The following is a 22,889-nucleotide window of genomic DNA, read 5'->3' as shown; positions in this document are numbered from 1 at the left end:
CCACAAGCCATACCCGCCTGGGGGACAGCAGCAGCCACAAGCCATACCCGCCTGGGGGACAGCAGCAGCCACAAGCCATACCCGCCTGGGGGACAGCAGCAGCCACAAGCCATACCCGCCTGGGGGACAACAGCAGCCACAAGCCATACCCGCCTGGGGGACAGCAGCAGCCACAAGCCATACCCGCCTGGGGGACAGCAGCAGCCACAAGCCATACCCGCCTGGGGGACAGCAGCAGCCACAAGCCATACCCGCCTGGGGGACAGCAGCAGCCAAAAGCCATACCCGCCTGGGGGACAGCAGCAGCCACAAGCCATACCCGCCTGGGGGACAGCAGCAGCCACAAGCCATACCCGCCTGGGGGACAGCAGCAGCCACAAGCCATACCCGCCTGGGGGACAGCAGCAGCCACAAGCCATAACCGCCTGGGGGACAGCAGCAGCCACAAGCCATAAGTGTGAAAGCAGCCTTAGGCCCCTTTCAAGCCATCGGTTTGATCGGGTCCGCCTGTCTGTTTTTCAGATGTACCCAATCGGACCTTCCATTCACCTCTATGGAGCAGCAGAAATAAACAGACTTGTGTCCATCTACACCCGCCTATCTCCAATCCGATCCACTTAAAAAAAACAGAATGGGATCTGTCCCCTTCTGTCCGAGCAGATCATCATCTGTGTCATCTGCACCGCTAAAAAATGTTTTTATATATATATATAATATAGATAGATATATACATGTTTGGGGGGGTTCTTAGTCATTTTCTAGCAAAAAAATACAGGATTGTTACATGTGGACAAAAAGTGCCAAAAAAGTCCTGACTGGAAGTAGTTAAAAATGCAACTGACGAAGTGAGGAGCTCCATAGTCACAGATTTTTCTTCCACTTTTGGTAAGGACCCTTTCACACTTTGATTTTGCTGCGATTTCAAGCAATGCCTGTGTAAACTTGAGGCCTATAGACCTCAACTCGCATCAAAGTTGGACCAAAGTAGTACAGGGACTGGAGCTGCACGACTCTGGGAAAAATGAGAATCACGATTATTTTGCTTAGAATGAAGATCACGATTCTCTCACGGTTCTCAAAAACTGAGAATAAATAAGAAAAAATAAGGCCCACTACAGGGCCATGCTGAGAGTTGTAGTCTTTCCATAACACAGAATCAGCCATGATGGGAGTTACACTGCTCAGGACTTTACACTGAGCGCTAGAGGGCCCGACTTATGCCCCGTACACACGACCAGACTTTTCAACATCAAAAGTCTGACGGAATGATTCCGGCAGACTATTCGAACGTGTGTGGGCTGCAGCGGACTTTTGATTTGCAAAAGTCTGACAGACTTTAGAAATGGAACGTTTCAAATTTTTCCGACAGAACTCCGCCGGACCCAGTTCCTACTGAGAAATCCACTCGTGTGTGTGCTAGTCTGACGGACGCTAGGGCAGCTATTGGCTACTGGTTATGAACTTCCTTATTCTAGTCCAGTCATACGTCATCATGTTCGAATCTGTCGGACTTTGGTGTGATTGTGTGTGGCCAAGTCCGTTCATTCGGAAAGTCCGTCAGAACTCTGTCAGAACTCCGTTGAAAGTCTGTCAGACTTAGTCCCTCGAAAAGTCTGGTCGTGTGTACGCGGCATAAGGGTTGTAGTCCCCCCACAAAACGATTGTGCTGGGAGCTGCAGTCCTCCAGCATGACTGATTTTGGCTTATGGGGGACTATAAACCCCCAGCATGATTCTGGTTTATGGGGGACTACAACCCTTAGCATTCCCCTATGTGGGGGGGGGGGGGCATATAGCACTGAGGACTGCAACTCCCCAGCATGAATTATTCTTTATGGGGGACTACAATTCCCAGAAGGGACCTGTGTATAGTAGTGAGGACTCCTACCCATACATATATAGACATTCATTCAGTCCATGCTGAATCAGATGAATTTCAATCCATGTATGGCCCCGCCATAAATCCAAGTCTCCTCTAAAGTGTGATCCTTGTTTAGACAGCTTTTCAGAAACAACTGACAGGCAGTGAGGAGGTGCGCACTCACTGCAGTTTCCCGGCCACTGTACCCGCCCACGCAGCGGCACGCCGCATCGCGTGCTCCGATAACTGACATCAGTTCCGGTGATTGACGTTAGTTCCATTATCCGCCATTTGCGTTCCACGCTGGTTACGTGGAACCGGCGGCACTAAACAAAAATCGCGGGTCATTCAGATTTTAGATCGCGTGGGGGGGTGAATCGAGATCACGATCTTTTCACGATTAATCGCGCACCTCTAACAAGGACTACTTTGAAGTCACACAGATATAAATGGTTATCATTGGGAGTCATGGGGTACGACTTGTCCTGCGACTCTGATGGCCAAAGTCACAGGAAAAGTTGCACAAGTAGGGGCCTAAGGCAAAAACCTGAAGAAAATCCGATCAATGTGAAAGGGGACTTTTACTGTGAGAAAAATACTGAAGAGCAAACGTAACATTTGAATGTTGTAATACAAATACACGCAAACACTGTGGTCATAACTCTACCGCTGCTAATAAACACATTCTATCTTAAAGGTGACAACATTGTTTCAGTAGAGGCCATTTATCAAACTTTAGATCCCCTTCCAGAGTCAGCAGCATGAAAGGTCCTCTCTCCCCCCTCCTCCTCCCTGGTGGGCTGCCCAGTAAACAGATCGCAGGGAGTGCGACTCTCCCAGCACAGGAATGCTGGATCCCGGCTCACATCTAATATGCTTACAAAACAACTTCTTTTTCACTTTTTCCATTTGCTGTGAACACGAGGCTGTCGTGCCATTTTCACATTCAGGACACAATATCCTGACTCCTATAAAACTTCAGGCAGCCAATCTGTCAGCGACAAGGTCCTTATATTATGCTCCTAAAATGAAAGTAACATATGATCCCCCACAACACGGATGCACAGCGCGCTAAACATAGCAAGAGGGGGATTTATTTCGGGAGAGTCACAGTCATCAAGAACAGGCGGTGACTTTTTTTTTGTTTCCAGGGACACTTTGCTGCAGGAACAGGATGTCTAACGCTGGACGAACGCTTGGTGATTTAAATAAATAAATAAAAACACGCAATCTGCTCGCTTCCAATGCAAAAAAGTTTATTGGCCAAAAGTAAGCAAAAAACTTTGCGGGGCAACTGAACCCCTTCCCACCCTGGCTCCCCTTTAACCAGTTTAGCCCCGGAAGGATTTACCCCTTTAATGACCAGGACATTTTTTGCGATACGGCACTGCGTCCCTTTAAAGAGGACGTAAACCCTGATGGGTTTTGCTTCCTCTTTATTTCCGTGCAAAGTAAAAGCATAATGGGCTACTATGCATTGCATAGTAGCCCATTATGTGCCACTTACCTGCAAACAAAGCCTGTGCTGTCCCTGCTGGTCAAAGCATACATCTTTACCCCTCTTCCTTCCAGGGCCGCTGACTCCGGCTCTGTGATTGGCCGGAGTCGCATGACGTGACCCCCCCCCCCCCCCCGACATGCGCACGGGAGCAGCCGGTCACAGAACGGGCCCTATAGAAATGGCATGATCGTGCCCTTTCTAAAGTGCACGTGCGCCTATGATGTTGGCGCAAGCGTATATGGTGAATATCTCCTAAACCGTGCAGGTTTAGGGGATATTTCCAGTGCCTACAGGTAAAGCCTTGTTATAGGTCTGAAAGGGTTTACAACCATATTAACTAACAATTGCATGGCCATGCGACACTGTACACAAGCAAAATTGATGTCCTTTTTTCCCCCACAAATAGTGCTTTCTTTCGGTGGTATTTGATCACCTCTGCGGTTTTTATTTTTTGGACTATAAACAAAAAAAGAACGAAAATTTAAAAAATAATTTTTTTTTTTTTTTTTTTACTTTTTGCTATAATAAATATGAAAAAAATAAATAAATTTTTATCAGTATAGGCCAATATGTATTCTTGTACATATTTTTGGTAAAAAAAAAAAAAAAATCGCAATAAGCATATGTTGATTGGTTTGCGCAAAAGTTATAGCGCCTACAAAATTGGAGATAGATTTATAGCATTTTTATTATTCATTTTTTTTTTTTTCTTACTAGTAATAGTGGTGATCAACGATTTTTAGCGGGATTGCGACGGACAGGTCGGACACTTTTGACACTTTTTTGGGGACCAGTGACATTTATACAGCGATCACAGCTAAAAATATGAACTGATTACTGTATAAATGACACTGGCAGGGGAGGGGATAACACTAGGGGGCGATCAAGAGGTTAAATGTGTTCCCCTGGATGTGTTTTCAGTGCTGTTGCACTTTGAATGACAATTGCACAGTCATACAACACTGTACCCAAACTAAATGTTTATCCTTTTGTTCACACAAATAGAGCTTTCTTTTGGTGGTATTTAAAGAGGAAGTAAACCCCGATGGGTTTACTTCCTCTTTTATTCCCTGCAAAGGTAAAGCATAATGGACTACTATGCATCGCATAGTAGTCCATTATGTGTCACTTACCTGACACAGGAGCCAGCGAAGTCACCGATGCGCACGGGAGCCGACACTCGCGGCATATCGCCGCGATCTGCGGCTTACCCAGTGCGCCTGCGCACCGCTGTCTACGGTGCATGCGCCGTAGACAGCGGTGGCTGTCTTCAGGTAAATATCTCCTAAACCGTATAGGTTTAGGAGATATTTCTTGGACCTACAGGTAAGCCTTAATCTAGGCTTACCTGTAGGTCAAAGTGGTTTGTAAGGGTTTACAACCACTTTAAAGTGGTGTTGCCACCCAAAAAAAATAGCTAAAAATTCATAAAAGATAAATACATTTTTTTACTCACCTCTAAATGCCTGTTGCTAGGGGGTCCCTCGTAGTCTGCCTTCTTCAATGCCTGGGCTGGTGACATCACTTCCCCTCACGCCATCTGGGACCTGTCACGTATCACGGCGCCCGGCACTGCTCGCACATGCGCAGTGGGTGGCCGGCTGTGAAGCCACAGCTGGGTGCCCACTGTAAGAATGCCGGCGCCGTGGGCGGAGTGGGGAATGAGGGAATGAGGGGGGCTTCGCTGGACCCTGGGACAGGTAAGTTTCCAATTATTAAAAGTCAGCAGCTGCAGTATTTGTAGCTGCTGACTTTTAATTTTTTTTTTTTTTTTTTAGGGGGCACCCCACTTTAATCACCGCTGTTTTTTTTTTTTAGAGAGAAAAAAAAAAACAATTTGAAATAAAACATTTTTTCTTAATTTCTGTTATAAAATTTTGCAAATAATAAGGCCCCTTTTACACTGGTTGGCTTCAAAACTCCCAGTAAAACGCTAAATGCTTTTGCGGCGCTTGCGATGCAGGTTTTTAAAGGACACGTTGCTGCACCAAAAACACTGTGGGGCATTTTTGAGGTGCTTTTGAGGCACATTTCATTCGCTTCCCATTCTTTTTCATGGGGAAGTGTGCGTTTTTAGTGCGCATTTTTTTAGCTCCCCAAACAAGCTCAAAAGATGCTGCAAGCAGGATTTTTTTTCACCACCCCGCAAGCGCACCGCCCCAGTGTGAAATTATTCATTGATTTTAAAGGGAAGCCATTTTTCTTGGGCTTTTCAGGCACTTTCTGTTTTTAACGCAAAAGTGCATGAAAAACTACCCAGTGTGAAAGGGGCCTAATAAGAATGTTCTTCATTTAATTTAGGCAAAAATATATTCTGCTACATTTCTTTGGTGATAATAACCCAAATCAGTGTATACTATTTAGTCAGTAGGAAAGTTAGATTTCACAAACTATGGTATATACAGTGTCTGAAAATTGATGTGTACTGTCGGGCGACTCTTGAAGCCTGAAAACGCCAGGCCACTACAAACATCCCCCAAATTACCCCTTTTTGGAAAGTAGACAGTCCAATGTATTTAGTAAGAGGCATGACAAGTTTTTTTTTAAGTTGGAACTTTTTGTCATAATTTTATGAAAAATTAAGAATTTTTTTCTTCACAATTTTCACGATATATATATATATTTTAATTAATGTCAGTACAGCAGCATTGTGTAACTGGTGTGGTGTGGATTAAGAATTTTTTCCCCATTTTTATAAAACTAATTTTACTACATTTTTTTTTTCTTTTTGTTATGATTTTTTTTTTTTTAACATACTCTGACCAGAGCAATATAATGTTACCATAGTAACATTGTACTACTCTGGGGAAGTGATCAGGATTTTTTTTACTACACAATATGATTGTTTATAGCAGTTAATTACATTGCTATAAGCAAGAATTTTACTGAATAAAACTGATTCATTCAGTTTGTTTTGTTTTGATTTGCTGTGATTGGTTAAAGCTAATCACATGGTACAGATGGGCTGTGATTGGCCCTTTCTGCACCATGTGGTCACTCTGACCAATCACAGCTAGCAACCAGAAATGTACACAATGGATGGCATGAAAGGCTGGATAATCGCATACATTATTTTGGCATCTTGAAGTAACCCTGTCCCAAAAATTTACTTCCCTAAAATTATGTCCCTGCAACATAAAAAAAAAGGAAATATTTTCCCGCTGTCCGCGGCTGGCGAATGATGAAGGGCCCTCCTGGGAGTGTCCATCTCCTGGTTCCTGGACGTCCTGGGGAACATCGGAGCGCAACGAGGCGACCTAAAGATTCACACTGCCAGAAATGCAGGTTCTGCACAAACTTTAGCCGGTGAGTTCTCTGGTTGGAGCGGCGTTCACGAGCGTAGGCAGCAGGAGAGGTATCTTTTTGCAGAATTTCATTTTTTGGACAGGAACACGTTCAGCTCCATGCAGACTAGTGAAAGTTGGGATGCAACTTTAGATGGGTGCACTTGGATGCAACTTCAAAGATAATAGAGAACTGTTGCACAACTGTCGCATGTATAACACTCAGGTGCGACTTTAATGTGACATTTGAGGGTTTACATTGCTGTCTATGGCACTCAAGTCGCATGAAAATCAGACCAAAGTAGTGCAGAAACCTTTTTAAAGTTGCTTTGACTTTAAGGCTGGGTTCACATATATGATGTCATACATGGGACACTGCATGTGATTCAGATAAAAATCGCCCCGCATTCCTATTCAAATCACATGTAATTCTTTGCAGTGTGAGTTAAGCCAAATCATTTTTGTCTAGAATCGGATCGCACCCATGCGTTCTGTTTCTTGCATTTGCATTGCGTTCTGTTTTTGGGTGTAATTAATTTAGCATTGGCACTGGTGGCAGATCCCATGACCGGAGTGCGGTTTCAGTGCAGGAAGCGCTCAGGATTTGCTGCATTTCCTGTACCGCATACATGTGAACTGAGTCTAAGTCGCACGTATATGAATGGCTGTCATGAAAAAACATGGGATGTGACTTTTACATGCGACTGTAGTGTCCAAAATCGCATGACAAGTCACACAAGTGTAAATGAAGCCTCAAGGAGCCAGTCCACCCAAAAACTGCTATTCTAGTTTTTGATAAATGCTGACTAGCCCCCATTCACATTGACTGCAGCTTCACCTGAAATCGCACAACTTCAAAGTCACATGTCTGTGCGGCTTCATGCACAGATGTCCATTAAAGTTGTGTCCAAAATCGCCAAGAGTAGTGCATATACTATTTTTTCAAATCGCAAAGTTGGCATCGTACCGATTTGAACAGTGAGATTGCCGGAAATAGGCTGCGACTTCTCATGCGACTTGGCCTGTCAAATCACATGACGAGTCGTCAACGGGGGCTTAAACAACTGGGCAGTGTCTTAGGTATTACGTGGACTCTACTGGTGAGATCTTTTCTGATTTCCTAGGTCTGCACCCCTGTTGTGTCCATTTATGAGGGGCCCCACTCCATGGAGGATCTGAATGTAGTTTATATTATAGGGAATGCAAGAGGAGGAGCTGGGAACACACAAAAACTCCCAAGTGGACAGGAACATAGTTGGGAACTAAGCAACAGGTCTTCTTGTTGGAGTATCCAAGACATATAAGAAGCCAGAGGCTGACCCTGCACACCAGGCTCCTCTAATAAATAAAATATTGCTTTGGGCAGAATGTCCCTTTAAATATCACTTGGCAAACCAATGGAGATGTTGTAAAGAGGAACTGAACACTGGAAATTGTGCCCAAAATCTGGAGGACAAATAGTCACCATTATTGTCTGTGGGCTCTCTACAGCCGATCTTTCCCCATTACTGACTTACCATGGCTTGTTCTAATCTACACCATGTGTAGGCGGCCATCTTGGTAGAGACAGGGCTTTGCTTCCCTATGTTGGAGTCTCCAGCAAGCAGAGGCTGGTGTGCCTCTGCCTGAGATCCCACACTGCAGGTATACAGGTTGTAGATACACAAGTGCCTAGGCACACTCACACACCAGGAAGTCTACTGCAATTTTGTAGAAGGAATTTTTAAACAGGTATATTTTTCATGGTAGTGCCCAGGCACCATTAACTCTTCTAGAGATCCTTTGTAACACATGTGTCAAAAACGCAAGGCCTGTGAGTCGAGTCTGGCCCTCCAGGCCATTTCATGTGGCCTTAGCACCTCTCCTGCAGCAACCCGCTCATCTCCGCTACCACCTTGTCTCAGCAGTTGGCAGCAGAGAAGAGGACAGAACTCCTCCTTCAGAAACTTGTGCTTCTCTGGCAGCCATGGATGGACTCATCTCAGCCCCTCGCCCCCTTTTCTGTAGTTGGGGACATAACTCCTCCTCCAGATCCTCTGCGCAGCCATGGACCTTCCCTTTTCAGCAGTTGGTGGGAGAGAGGACAGAGCTCCTCCTCCAGATCTTCTGCTTCTCTGCACAGCCAAGGAAATGCTCGTCCCTGCCCCCTCCCTTTTTTAGCAGTGGGCAGGAGAGAGAACAAAACTCCTCTTCTAGATCCTGCTCTTCTCTGCACAGCCACAGAGAGGCCTGTCTCCCCCCCCCCTCCTTTCAGCAGTTGGCAAGAAAGAGGGCAGAACTCCTCCTCCAGATTCTGCGCTAATCTGCGCAGCCACTGAGAGGCTCATATCCACCCCCCCCCCTTTTCAGAAGTTGGCAGGTGAGAGGATAGAACTCCCCCTCCAGATCCTGGTCCAGATTCTTCCCAGCAGCAGCACAAGGTAAGGGGGTGCACTATGATGTAAAGGAGGGTGAGGGACTGATGAAGAAGGACTCTTGACATCTAGTCTTCAAGATACAACCGGCCCTTTGAGGACCACCATAATGCTGATGCGGCCCGCGGTGCAATTTAATTTTGACTCTCCTGATCTATAACAAAATAACACTTCACTTTTGCCACTCCGTTCCAATTTAAAGCTAACTTCTGTGTGTATGGCCAGCTTCATGCATCAAGCACATTTGTAGCCTTCAACCAAAATCCCAGGTTTGTAAATCATAGCTGTGTCCACATTGGAGCTTTAAGGTGCCCCAGGCTCAAAGACGGGAGTTACTTTTGAAGCAGAATGGGGTGTGTTGGGCTCCATTGATTTCAATAGAAGTGCGAAAGAAATGTATAAATGCTCCATGTATTGAATGTTCTTCAGGATCTCATAATAAAATAGGCCAATATGTGCCATCCTGCCCCATACAAGGTCCTGTACGGCACATCACTCCTAAAGACACGGACACACCCGTGAGCTACAATCCCTCAAAATCACTTTCATATGCTACACTCATGTGTGATTGAAGGTCATACTGCCACGGACATTATCAAATACAAATTCCAGGAGCAAACCTGGCCCATGTCCCTGCAATCAACCCAAACTGGCCACAGTTGTACCTTTTATAGACATGTCAAATGAGATCAGGGAACTGTTCAGGAACATTTCCACAGACATCTCCATAAACATTTTCAAGAATATTTTCCAGGGACATACTGTATCCTAGGAGATTCCCACTGACATCTCCAGGAACATTTCCACAAAACATTTCTAGGGACATTTTCAGGCATGTTCTCATTGACAGATCCAGGGACATGCCTAGGGACACTTCCATAGACATTCCCATTATCAGGGGCATCTCCAGGCATATTTCCAGGAACATATCCATGGACATTCCCACAGACAGATCTAGGGACACCTCCAGGGACATTTCCAGGGATATCTCCGGAGATATGTATTTAGGGACATCTTTAGAAACATTCATATGGGCACCTCCAGGAATGTTTCCATGGACAGAGCCAGGGACAGTTGCAGGGACATTCCCATGGACAGATCCAAGGACACCTCCAGGAACATTCCCATGAACAGATCTAGAGACGCCTCCCGAGACATTCCCATGGACAGATCTAGAGACCCCTCCCGAGACATTCCCATGGACAGATCTAGAGACCCCTCCCGAGACATTCCCATGGACAGATCTAGAGACGCCTCCAGGGACATTCCCATGGACAGATCTAGAGACCCCTCCTGGGACATTCCTATGGACAGATCTAGAGACCCCTCCTGGGACATTCCCATGGACAGATCTAGAGACCCCTCCAGGGACATTCCCATGGACAGATCTAGAGACCCCTCCAGGGACATTCCCATGGACAGATCTAGAGACCCCTCCTGGGACATTCCCATGGACAGATCTAGAGACCCCTCCCGGGACATTCCCATGGACAGATCTAGAGACCCCTCCCGGGACATTCCCATGGACAGATCTAGAGACGCCTCCAGGGACATTCCCATGGACAGATATAGAGACGCCTCCAGGGACATTCCCATGGACAGATCTAGAGACGCCTCCAGGGACATTCCCATGGACAGATCTAAGGACATCTCCAGGGACATTCCCATGGACAGATCCAGGGGCATCTCCAGGAACATTTCCATGGACAGATCCAGGGGCATCTCCAGGAACATTCCCATGGACAGATCCAGGGACACTTCCAGAGACATTCCCATGGGCAGATCCAGGGGCATCTCCAGGAACATTCCCATGGGCAGATCCAGGGGCATCTCCAGGAACATTCCCATGGGCAGATCCAGGGACACTTCCAGGGACATCTCCAGGAACATTCCCATGGGCAGATCCAGGGACACTTCCAGAGACATTCCCATGGACAGATCCAGGGACACTTCCAGAGACATTCCCATGGACAGATCCAGGGACACTTCCAGAGACATTCCCATGGACAGATCTAAGGACAGCACCAGGGGCATCTCCAGGAACATTCCCATTGATAGATTCAGGGGCATCTCCAGGGACATTCCCATGGACAGATCCAGGGGCATCTCCAGGAACATTCCCATGGACAGATCCAGCCAGGGACACCTCCAGAGACATTCCCATGGCCAGATTCAGGGACACCTCCTGGGACATTCCCATGGGCAGATCCAGGGACACCTCCAGGGACATTCCCATGGACAGATCCATGGACAGATCCAGGGACACCTCCAGAGACAGATCCAGGGATAACTTCAGGGACGTTTCTGGAAAAATTCACATGGACACTTCCAGGAACATTCCCATGGACAGATCCAGGGACATTTCCAGAAACATTTCCACGGACAGACCCAGGGATATCTCCAGGGACATCTCTGGATACACTCACCTGGACAGATCCAGGGACATTTCCATGGACAGATCCGGGGATACCTCCAGGGACATTTATATGGACAGATCCAGAGACACCTCCAGGGACATTTCTAGGGACAGATCCAGAGACATGCCACCTTACCCTTGATGCTGACCCCCAGTCCTCCAGCCTCCTGCTTCACCACCCGGACAGTCCTCCGCAGGTTGACGATTGAGTCCGGGACCCCTCCAGCCGGCTCCCCCCCATTCACCGCCTTCTCCTCGCCTGTCCCGCTCTCCGGCTCCGGGGTGAAGCTGAGAGTCTCCTCGCCCAGCAGTAGGAGGATCCGGCTCCAGCGCTCCCCGGGATCCCTGAGCTCCAGCAAGCCGCTCCTGGCAGTCCGGGCTGGGGAAGCCATGGTCTGTGAGCCCGGAGAGGGAGTGATGGAAGAAGGGGGGCAGAAGGGAAACCTCTCCGGGAGGGGAGGGGAGCTGGGAACGCCCATCCCCAAATCCTTCCACCCACACTGACACACCCCCCGCCCCCTCCTGGGTCACCCGATCCCCCCAACTACCAGTACTCAGCAGGTGCTGTTCTACGGCACAAGTCAGCCGCACAGGGGTCACCGGGGGGACAGGAAAGGATCGGTCAATGTACCCAATCACATCTGTCATAGACGAGAGAGGAACATGGATCGTACGGAACTTCACACATCCCACGTGTCCCTCCATGGGGGACCCACATCTGTCTGTCCCCCTATTTGAGCCACATCTGTCTGTCCTTCTATAGGACCCACATCTGTCTGTCCTTCTATGGGACTTACATCTGTCTGTCCTTCTATGGGACCCACATCTGTCTGTCCCTCTATGGGGGACCCACATCTGGCTGTTCCCCTATTTGACCCACATCTGTCTGTCCTTCTATAGGACCCACATCTGTCTGTCCTTCCATAGGACCCACACCTGTCTGTCCTTCTATGGGACCCACATCTGTCTGTCCTTCTATCGGACCCACATCTGTCTGTCCCTCTATAGGACCAACATCTGTCTGTCCCTCTATGGGACCCACATCTGTCCTATAAGACCCACATCTGTCTGTCCTTCTACAGGACCCACATCTGTCTGTCCCTTTATGGGACACACACATCTGTCTGTCTCCCTATTTGACACACATCTGTCTGTCCTTCTATAGGACCCACACCTGTCTGTCCTTCTATAGGACCCACATCTGTCTGTCCCTCTATGGGGGACCCACATCTGTCTGCCCCCCTATTTGACCCACACCTGTCTGCCTTTCTATAGGACCCACATCTGTCTGTCCTTCTACAGGACCCACATCTGTCTGTCCTTCTATAGGACCCACATCTGGCTGTCCTTCTATAAGACCCACATCTGTCTGTCCTTCTATAGGACCCACATCTGTCTGTCCCTCTATGGGGGACCCACATCTGTCTGCCCCCCTATTTGACCCACGCCTGTCTGCCTTTCTATAGGACCCACATCTGTCTGTCCTTCTATGGGACCTACACCTGTCTTTCCTTCTATGGGGGGCCCACATCTGTCTGTCCTTCTATAGGACCCACATCTGTCTGTCCTTCTATAGGACCCACATCTGGCTGTCCTTCTATAAGACCCACATCTGTCTGTCCTTCTATAGGACCCACATCTGTCTGTCCCTCTATGGGGGACCCACATCTGTCTGCCCCCCTATTTGACCCACGCCTGTCTGCCTTTCTATAGGACCCACATCTGTCTGTCCTTCTATAGGACCCACACCTGTCTGTCCTTCTATAGGACCCACATCTGTCTGTCCTTCTATAGGACCCACATCTGTCTGTCCTTCTATAGGACCCACACCTGTCTGTCCTTCTATGGGACCTACACCTGTCTGTCCTTCTATGGGGGACCCACATCTGCCTGTCCTTCTATAGGACCCACATCTGTCTGTCCTTCTATAGGACCCACATCTGGCTGTCCTTCTATAGGACCCACATCTGTCTGTCATTCTATAGGACCCACATCTGTCTGTCCTTCTATAGGACCCACACCTGTCTGTCCTTCTATGGGACCTACACCTGTCTGTCCTTCTATGGGGGACCCACACCTGTCTGTCCTTCTATAGGACCCACATCTGTCTGTCCTTCTATAGGACCCACATCTGTCTGTCCTTCTATAGGACCCACATCTGTCTGTCATTCTATGGGACTTACATCTGTCTGTCCTTCTATGGAACCCACATCTGTCTGTCCTTCTATAGGACCCACACCTGTCTGTCCTTCTATAGGACCCACATCTGTCTGTCCCTCTATGGGGGACCCACATCTGTCTGCCCCCCTATTTGACCCACATCTGTCTGTCCTTCTATATGACCCACATCTGTCTGTCCTTCTATAGGACCCACATCTGTCTGCCCCCCTATTTGACCCACATCTGTCTGTCCTTCTATATGACCCACACCTGTCTGTCCTTCTATGGGGGACCCACATCTGTCTGTCCTATAGGACCCACATCTGTCTGTCATTCTATGGGAACCACATCTGTCTGTCCTTCTATAGGACCCACATCTGTCTGTCATTCTATGGGACTTACATCTGTCTGTCCTTCTATGGAACCCACATCTGTCTGTCCTTCTATAGGACCCACACCTGTCTGTCCTTCTATAGGACCCACATCTGTCTGTCCCTCTATGGGGGACCCACATCTGTCTGTCCCCATATTTGACCCACATCTGTCTGTCCTTCTATATGACCCACATCTGTCCTTCTATAGGACCCACACCTGTCTGTCCTTCTATAGGACCCACATCTGTCTGTCCTTCTATAGGACCCACATCTGTCTGTCCTTCTGTGGGACCCACATCTGCCTGTCCTTCTATAAGACCCACATCTGTCTGTCCTTCTATAGGACCCACATCTGTCTGTCCTTCTATGGGGGACCCACATCTGTCTGTCATTCTATAGGACCCACATCTGTCTGTCCTTCTATAGGACCCACACCTGTCTGTCCTTCTATAGGACCCACATCTGTCCTTCTATGGGACCCACACCTGTCTGTCCTTCTATGGGACCTACACCTGTCTGTCCTTCTATGGGGGACCCACATCTGTCTGTCATTCTATAGGACCCACATCTGTCTGTCCTTCTATAAGGCCCGCATCTGTCTGTCCTTCTATAGGACCCACATCTGTCTGTCCCTCTATGGGGGACCCACATCTGTCTGTCCTTCTATGGGACCCACATCTGTCTGTCCTTCTATAGGACCCACATCTGTCTGTCATTCTATTGGACTTACATCTGTCTGTCCTTCTATGGGACCCACATCTGTCTGTCCTTCTATAGGACCCACATCTGTCTGTCCCTCTATGGGGGACCCACATCTGTCTGTCCCCCTATTTGACCCACATCTGTCTGTCCTTCTATATGACCCACATCTGTCTGTCCTTCTATAGGACCCACATCTGTCTGTCCTTCTATGGGACCCACATCTGTCTGTCCTTCTATAGGACCCACACCTGTCTGTTCTTCTATGGGACCTACACCTGTCTGTCCTTCTATGGGGGACCCACATCTGTCTGTCCTTCTATAGGACCCACATCTGTCTCTCCTTCTTTAAGACTCACATTTGTCTGTCCCTCTATAGAACACACATCTGTCTGTCCTTCTATAAGACCCACATCTGTCTGTCCCTCTATGGGACCCACATCTGTCTGTCCCACTATGGGACCCACATCTGTCTGTCCCTCTATGGTACCCACATCTGTCTGTCCATCTATGGGACCCACATCTGTCTGTCCTTCTATGGGACCCACATCTGTCTGTCATTCTATGGGATCCACATCTGTCTGTCCTCCTATGGGACCCACATCTGTCCTCCTATGGGACCCACATCTGTCTGTCCTCCTATGGGACCCACATCTGTCTGTCCTCCTATAGGACTCACATCTGTCTGTACTTCTATGTGGGACCCACATCTGTCTGTCCCTCTATGGGGGACCCACATCTGTCTGTCCCTCTATGGGGGACCCAATTCTGTCTGTCCCTCTATGGGGGACCCACATCTGTCTGTCCCTCTATGGGGGACCCACATCTGTCAGTTCCTCTATGGGGGACCCACATCTGTCTGTTCCCCTATTTGACCCACATCTGTCTGTCCTTCTATAGGACCCACATCTGTCTGTCTTCCCATAGGACCCACACCTATCTGTCCTTCTATAGGACCCACATCTGTCTGTCCTTCTATAGGACCCACATCTGTCTGTCCTTCTATGGGACCCACATCTGTCTGTCCCTCTATAGGACCCACATCTGTCTGTCCCTCTATGGGACCCACATCTGTCCTTCTATAAGACCCACATCTGTCTGTCCTTCTGCAGCACCCACATCTGTCTGTCCCTCTATGGGGGACCTACATCCTTCTGTCCCGCTATTTGACACACATCTGTCTGTCCTTCTATAGGACCCACATCTGTCTGTCCTTCCATAGGACCCACACCTGTCTGTCCTTCTATAGGACCCACATCTGTCTGTCCCTCTATGGGGGACCCACATCTGTCTGCCCCCCTATTTGACCCACATCTGTCTGCCCTTCTATAGGACCCACATCTGTCTGTCCTTCTATAGGACCCACACCTGTCTGTCCTTCTATAGGACCCACATCTGTCGGTCCTTCTATAGGACCCACAACTGTCTGTCCTTATATGGGACCTACACCTGTTTGTCCTTCTATGGGACCTACACCTGTCTGTCCTTCTATGGGACCTACACCTGTCTGTCCTTCTATGGGGGACCCACATCTGTCTGTCCTTCTATAGTACCCACATCTGTCTGTCCCTCCATGAGGGACCCACATCTGTCTGTTCCTCTATCGAACCCACATCTGTCTGCCCCTCTATAGGACCCACATCTGTCTGTCCTTCTATAAGACCCACATCTGTCTGTCCTTCTATAGGACCCACACCTGTCTGTCATTCTATGAGACTTACATCTGTCTGTCCTTCTATGGGACCCACATCTGTCTGTCCTTCTATAGGACCCACATCTGTCTGTCCGTCTATGGGACCCACGTCTGTCTGTCCCCCTATTTGACCCACATCTGTCTGTCCTTCTATAGAACCCACACCTGTCTGTCCTTCTATAGAACCCACACCTGTCTGTCCTTCTATAGGACCCACATCTGTCTGTCCCTCTATGGGGGACCCACATCTGTCTGTCCCCCTATTTGACCCACATCTGTCTGTCCTTCTATATGACCCACATCTGTCTGTCCTTCTATAGGACCCACACCTGTCTGTCCTTCTATATGACCCACATCTGTCTGTCCTTCTATGGGGGACCCACACCTGTCTGTCCTTCTATGGGACCCACACCTGTCTGTCCTTCTATGGGGGACCCACATCTGTCTGTCCTTCTATAAGGCCCACATCTGTCTGTCCTTCTATAGGACCCACATCTGTCTGTCCCTCTATGAGGGACCCCCATCTGTCTGTCCTTCTATAGGACCCACATCTGTCTGTCCTTCTATAGGACCCACATCTGTCTGTCATTCTATGGGACTTACATCTGTCTGTCCTTCTATGGGACCCACATATGTCTGTCCTTCTATAGGACCCACATCTGTCTGTCCTTCTATATGACCCACATCTGTCTGTACTTCTATAGGACCCACACCTGTCTGTCCTTCTATAGGACCCACATCTGTCTGTCCCTCTATGGGGGACCCACATCTGTCTGTCCCCCTATTTGACCCACATCTGTCTGTCTTTCTATATGACCCACATCTGTCTGTCCTTCTATAGGACCCACACCTGTCTGTCCTTCTTTAGGATCCACATCTGTCTGTCCTTCTATGGGACCCACATCTGTCTGTCCTTCTATGGGACCCACATCTGTCTGTCCTTCTATAGGACCCACACCTGTATGTCCTTCTATGGGACCCACATGTATCTGTCCTTCTATGGGGGACCCACATCTGTCTGTCCTTCTTTAAGGCCCACATTTGTCTGTCCTTCTATAGGACCCACATCTGTCTGTCCCTCCATGAGGGACCCACATCTGTCTGTCCCTCTATAGAACCCACATCTGTCTGCCCCTCAATAGGACCCATATCTGTCTGTCCTTCTATAAGACCCACATCTGTCCCTCTATGGGACCCACATCTGTCTGTCCCTCTATGGGACCCACATCTGTCTGTCCCTCTATGGGACCCACATCTGTCTGTCCTTCTATGGGACCCACATCTGTCTGTTCATCTATGGGACCCACATATGTCTGTCCTATGTGACCCACATCTGTCTGTCATTCTATGGGATGCACATCTGTCTGTCCTCCTATGGGAGCCACATCTGTCTGTCCTTTTATGGATCCACATCTGTCTGTCCTTCTATAGGACCCACATCTGTCTGTCCTTCTATAGGACCCACATCTGTCTGTCCTTCTATAGGACCCACATCTGTCTGTCCTTCTATAGGACCCACATCTGTCTGTCCTTCTATGGGACCCACACCTCTCTGTCCTTCTATGGGACCTACACCTGTCTGTCCTTCTATGGGGGACACACATCTGTCTGTCCCTCCATGAGGGACCCACATCTGTCTGTCCCTCTATAGAACCCACATCTGTCTGCCCCTCTATAGGACCCACATCTGTCTGTCCTTCTATAAGACCCACATCTGTCTGTCCTTCTATAGGACCCACATCTGTCTGTCCTTCTATGGGATCCACATCTGTCTGTCATTCTATGGGATCCACATCTGTCTGTCCTCCTATGGGACCCACATCTGTCTGTCCTTCTATGGATCCACCTCTGTCTGTCCTCCTATAGGATCCACATCTGTCTGTCCTTCTATGTGACCCACATCTGTCTGTCATTCTATGTGACCCACATCTGTCTGTCCTATAGGACCCACATCTGTCTGTCCCTCTATGAGGGACCCACATCTGTCTGTCCTTCTATAGAACCCACATCTGTCTGTCCTTCTATAGGACACACATCTGTCTGTCATTCTATGGGACCCACATCTGTCTGTCCTTCTATAGGACCCGCATCTGTCTGTCCTTCTATGGGGGACCCACATCTGTCGGTCCCCCTATTTGACCCACACCTGTCTGTCCTTCTATAGGACCCACATCTGTCTGTCCCTCTTTGAGGGACCCACATCTGTCTGTCCTTCTATGGGACCCACATCTGTCTGTCCTTCTATGGGACCCACATCTGTCTGTCCTTCTATATGACCCACATCTGTCTGTCTTTCTATAGGACCCACAACTGTCTGTCCTTCTATAGGACCCACATCTGTCTGTCCTTCTATGGGACCCACACCTCTCTGTCCTTCTATGGGACCCACACCTGTCTGTCCTTCTATGGGGGACCCACATCTGTCTGTCGTTCTATAGGACCCACATCTGTCTGTCCCTCCATGAGGGACCCACATCTATCTGTCCCTCTATAGAACCCACATCTGTCTGCCCCTCTATAGGACCCACATCTGTCTGTCCTCCTATGGGACCCACATCTGTCTGTCCTTCTATGGATCCACATCTGTCTGTCCTTCTATAGGATCCACATCTGTCTGTCCCCCTATAGGACCCCCATCTGTCTGTCCTTCTATGGGACCCACATCTGTCCTTCTATGGGACCCACATCTGTCTGTCCTTCTATGGGACCCACATCTGTCTGTCCCTCCATGAGGGACCCACATCTGTCTGTCCCTCTATAGAACCCACATCTGTCTGCCCCTCTATAGGACCCACATCTGTCTGTCCTCCTATGGGACCCACATCTGTCTGTCCCTCTATAGAACCCACATCTGTCTTCCCCTCTATAGGACCCACATCTATCTGTCCTCCTATGGGACCCACATCTGTCTGTCCTTCTATGGATCCACATCTGTCTGTCCTTCTATGGGACCCACATCTGTCTGTCCTATGTGACCCACATCTTTCTGTCATTCTATGGGATCCACATCTGTCTGTCCTCCTATGGGACCCACATCTGTCTGTTCTTCTATGGATCCACATCTGTCTGGCCTTCTATAGGATCCACATCTGTCTGTCCTCCTATAGGACCCACATCTGTCTGTCCTTCTATGTGACCCACATCTGTCTGTGATTCTATGTGACCCACATCTGTCTGTCCTTCTATGTGGGACCCACATCTGTCTGTCATTCTATGTGACCCACATCTGTCTGTCCCTCTATGAGGGACCCACATCTGTCTGTCCTATAGGACCCACATCTGTCTGTCCTTCTATATGACCCACATCTGTCTGTCATTCTATGGGACCCACATCTGTCTGTCCTTCTATAGGACCCACATCTGTCTGTCCCTCTATGGGGGACCCACATCTGTCGGTCCCTCTATAGGACCCACATCTGTCTGTTCTTCTATAGGACCCACACCTGTCTGTCCTTCTATAGGACCCACATCTGTCTGTCCCTCTTTGGGGGACCCACATCTGTCTGTCCCCCTATTTGACCCACATCTGTCTGTCCTTCTATGGGACCCACATCTGTCTGTCCTTCTATAGGACCCACATCTGTCTGTCCTTCTATAGGACCCACATCTGTCTGTCCTTCTATAGGACCCACATCTGTCTGTCCTTCTATAGGACCCACATCTGTCTGTCCTTCTATGGGACCCACACCTCTCTGTCCTTCTATGGGACCTACACCTGTCTGTCCTTCTATGGGGGACACACATCTGTCTGTCCCTCCATGAGGGACCCACATCTGTCTGTCCCTCTATAGAACCCACATCTGTCTGCCCCTCTATAGGACCCACATCTGTCTGTCCTTCTATAAGACCCACATCTGTCTGTCCTTCTATAGGACCCACATCTGTCTGTCCCTCTATGGGACCCACATCTGTCTGACCTTCTATGGGACCCACATCTGTCTGTCCTTCTATGGGACCCACATCTGTCCTTCTATGGGACCCACATCTGTCCTTCTATAAGACCCACATCTGTCTGTTCTTTTATGGGACCCACATCTGTCTGTTCTTCTATGGGACTTACATCTGTCTGTCCTTCTATAGGATCCGCATCTGTCTGTCCTCCTATGGGACCCACATCTGTCTATCATTCTATGGGACCCACATCTGTCTGTCCCTCTATTCGACCCACATCTGTCTGTCCTTCTATGGGACCCACATCTGTCTGTCTTATAGGACCCACATCTTTCTGTCCTTCTATAGGACCCACATCTGTCTGTCCCTCTATGAGACCCACACCCGTCTGTCCCTCTATAGGACCCACACCTGTCTGTCCCTCTATGGGACCCACATCTGTCTGTCCCCCTATGTGACCCACATCTATCTGTCCCTCTGTGGGACCCACATCTGTCTGTCCCTCTATAGAACCCCCACCTGTCTGTCCCTCTATAGAACGCACATCTGTCTGCCCCTCAATGAGAACCAAATCTGTCACCCCTATGTGGCCCACATTTGTCTGTCCCTCTATAGGACCCACATCTGTCTGTCACCCTATGTGACCCACATCTGTCTGTCCCTCTATGGGACCCACATCTGTCTGTCCCTCTATAGAACCTACATCTGTCTGTCTCTCAATAGAACCCACATCTGTCTGTCCCTTTATGAGAATGAGACCCACACTTCTCTGTCCCTCCGTAGAACCCACATATGTATTCACCTTTATGGGACCCACATCTTTCTGTCCAAACATTTTTTTGACAAATGAGAAATCTAAAAAAACAATCATTATCTAATGATGGCCATACATGCTGTGTTTTAAGTGGAGCCAAGACACATGGATAATCTAATCAGAATCACCTGGATTTAGCATATGGTTGCAGACTGATCACTTCATTTATATGACTTTTTTTCAACTTTTGGTACTTTAGGTTTCATATTATTTTATAATCACAAGATTTTAGTGCAGCATGTGGTTTACTATGTGTAGGAGTATAAGGCCTCTTTCACACGGACGTCTGTTCTGCCGCTCTTAAAAGCATGTTTTGTTATTTTGATAATTCCAAGACTCCAGGCACAACGATCACTTGCATTTGACCATTGATGATTATAAGCGTTTATGTGCGGCTGCGTTTAGCTGAGTGGAACATTGTTACCATTTCTGATGTGCTTCCTGTTGTTTTCCTTTCCTTGTTGCCGCTGCTGTCCACAGGAGAAATAGTACACTGCGATTACCTGCAGTTATGTCAGATAGCTGCGCTATCTCGGTCCTGGATGCAGTCAAATTTATTTTTTCTAACCGCACAAAACCCCATGTAACAAAACTGTTGCTAAATGCAGTGTGTGAATGGAGCCATGGGAAAGCATTGTGTGAGTATAGGTGCGGTAGATACCTTCATCTATCCACAGTTAAAAGCTTAATTCTTTCTACCTGTATGAAAGGTGCCTAAAATGCCCCAACATACGTGATCTGTACAGTATAAATGCCCTTTGCCAGTGGTTTATAGGAGTAAAAAATACCCCACCATCAGAGGTCTGTAGACCAAAGTATAAAGTGCCCAAAAATCGGTGGTCTGTAGAGTATAAAATGCCCTATTGTCAGTGGTCTGTAGAATTGTACAATGTTACTCATCCGTGATCTATAGAGTATAAAATTCCACAGTGAATTAAACTCTAGGAGTATAAAAATGGCCAACATTGGTGGTTTGCAGAGTACAAAATGCCCCAGTGTCAATGGATATAAAATGTCCCACCATCGGAGGTATGTAGAGTATAAAGAGCCCCAGCATTGGTGGTCTGTGAAGTGCCCCAGCTTTGGTGGCCTGTAGAGTATAAAGTGCTTCAGCATTGGTGGCCTGTAAAGTGCCCCAGCATTGGTGGCCTGTAGAGTATAAAGTGCCCCAGCATTGGTGGCCTACAGAGTATAAAGTTCCCCAGCATTGGTGACCTGTAGAGTATAAAGTTCCCCAGAATTGGTGTCCTGTAGAGTATAAAGTGCCCCAGCATTGGTGACCTGTAGAGTATAAAGTGCCCCAGCACTGGTGGCCTACAGAGTTTAAAGTTCCCCAGCATTGGTGACCCGTAGAGTATAAAGTTCCCTAGAATTGGTGACATGTAGAGTATAAAGTTCCCCAGAATTGGTGTCCTGTAGAGTATAAAGTGCCCCAGCATTGGTGACCTGTAAAATTTAAAATGCCCCAGCACTGATGATCTGTAGAGTATAAAGTGCCCCAGGTTTGGTGGTCAATAGAGTATAAAGTGTCCCAGCATTGGTGACCTGTAGAGTATAAAGTTCCTCAGATTTGGTGTCCTGTAGAGTATAAAGTGCCCCAGCATTAGTGGCCTACAGAGTATAAAGTGCCCCAGCATTAGTCATTAGTGGCCTACAGAGTATAAAGTGCCCCAGCATTAGTGGCCTACAGAGTATAAAGTGCCCCAGCATTAGTGGCCTACAGAGTATAAAGTGCCACAGCATTAGTGGCCTACAGAGTATAAAGTGCCCCAGCATTAGTGGC

At 48.2% G+C, this 22,889-nt stretch overlaps 1 protein-coding gene across 1 annotated transcript in view; it reads right to left on the bottom strand.

Annotated features, from left to right (window-relative positions):
- Window positions 1–11,924, bottom strand: part of SNTA1 (syntrophin alpha 1) — a 94,974-nt gene extending 83,050 nt beyond the window's left edge. The window contains exon 1 of the mRNA XM_077459173.1: window positions 11,612–11,924. Within this exon, the coding sequence (XP_077315299.1) occupies window positions 11,612–11,867 (256 nt within the window). The 5' untranslated portion in view covers window positions 11,868–11,924. The remainder of the gene's footprint in view (window positions 1–11,611) is intronic.
- Window positions 11,925–22,889: the final 10,965 nt, after the last annotated feature.

Source organism: Lithobates pipiens, unplaced genomic scaffold, assembly GCF_037356315.1.
Source record: "Lithobates pipiens isolate NorthernLeopardFrog02 unplaced genomic scaffold, aLitPip1_a1.2 Scaffold_28, whole genome shotgun sequence".
In the NCBI taxonomy this organism is placed as follows: Eukaryota; Metazoa; Chordata; class Amphibia; order Anura; family Ranidae; genus Lithobates; species Lithobates pipiens.
Note: the sequence above shows the minus strand (reverse complement) of the source record. Positions and strands in the feature narration are given on the sequence as shown.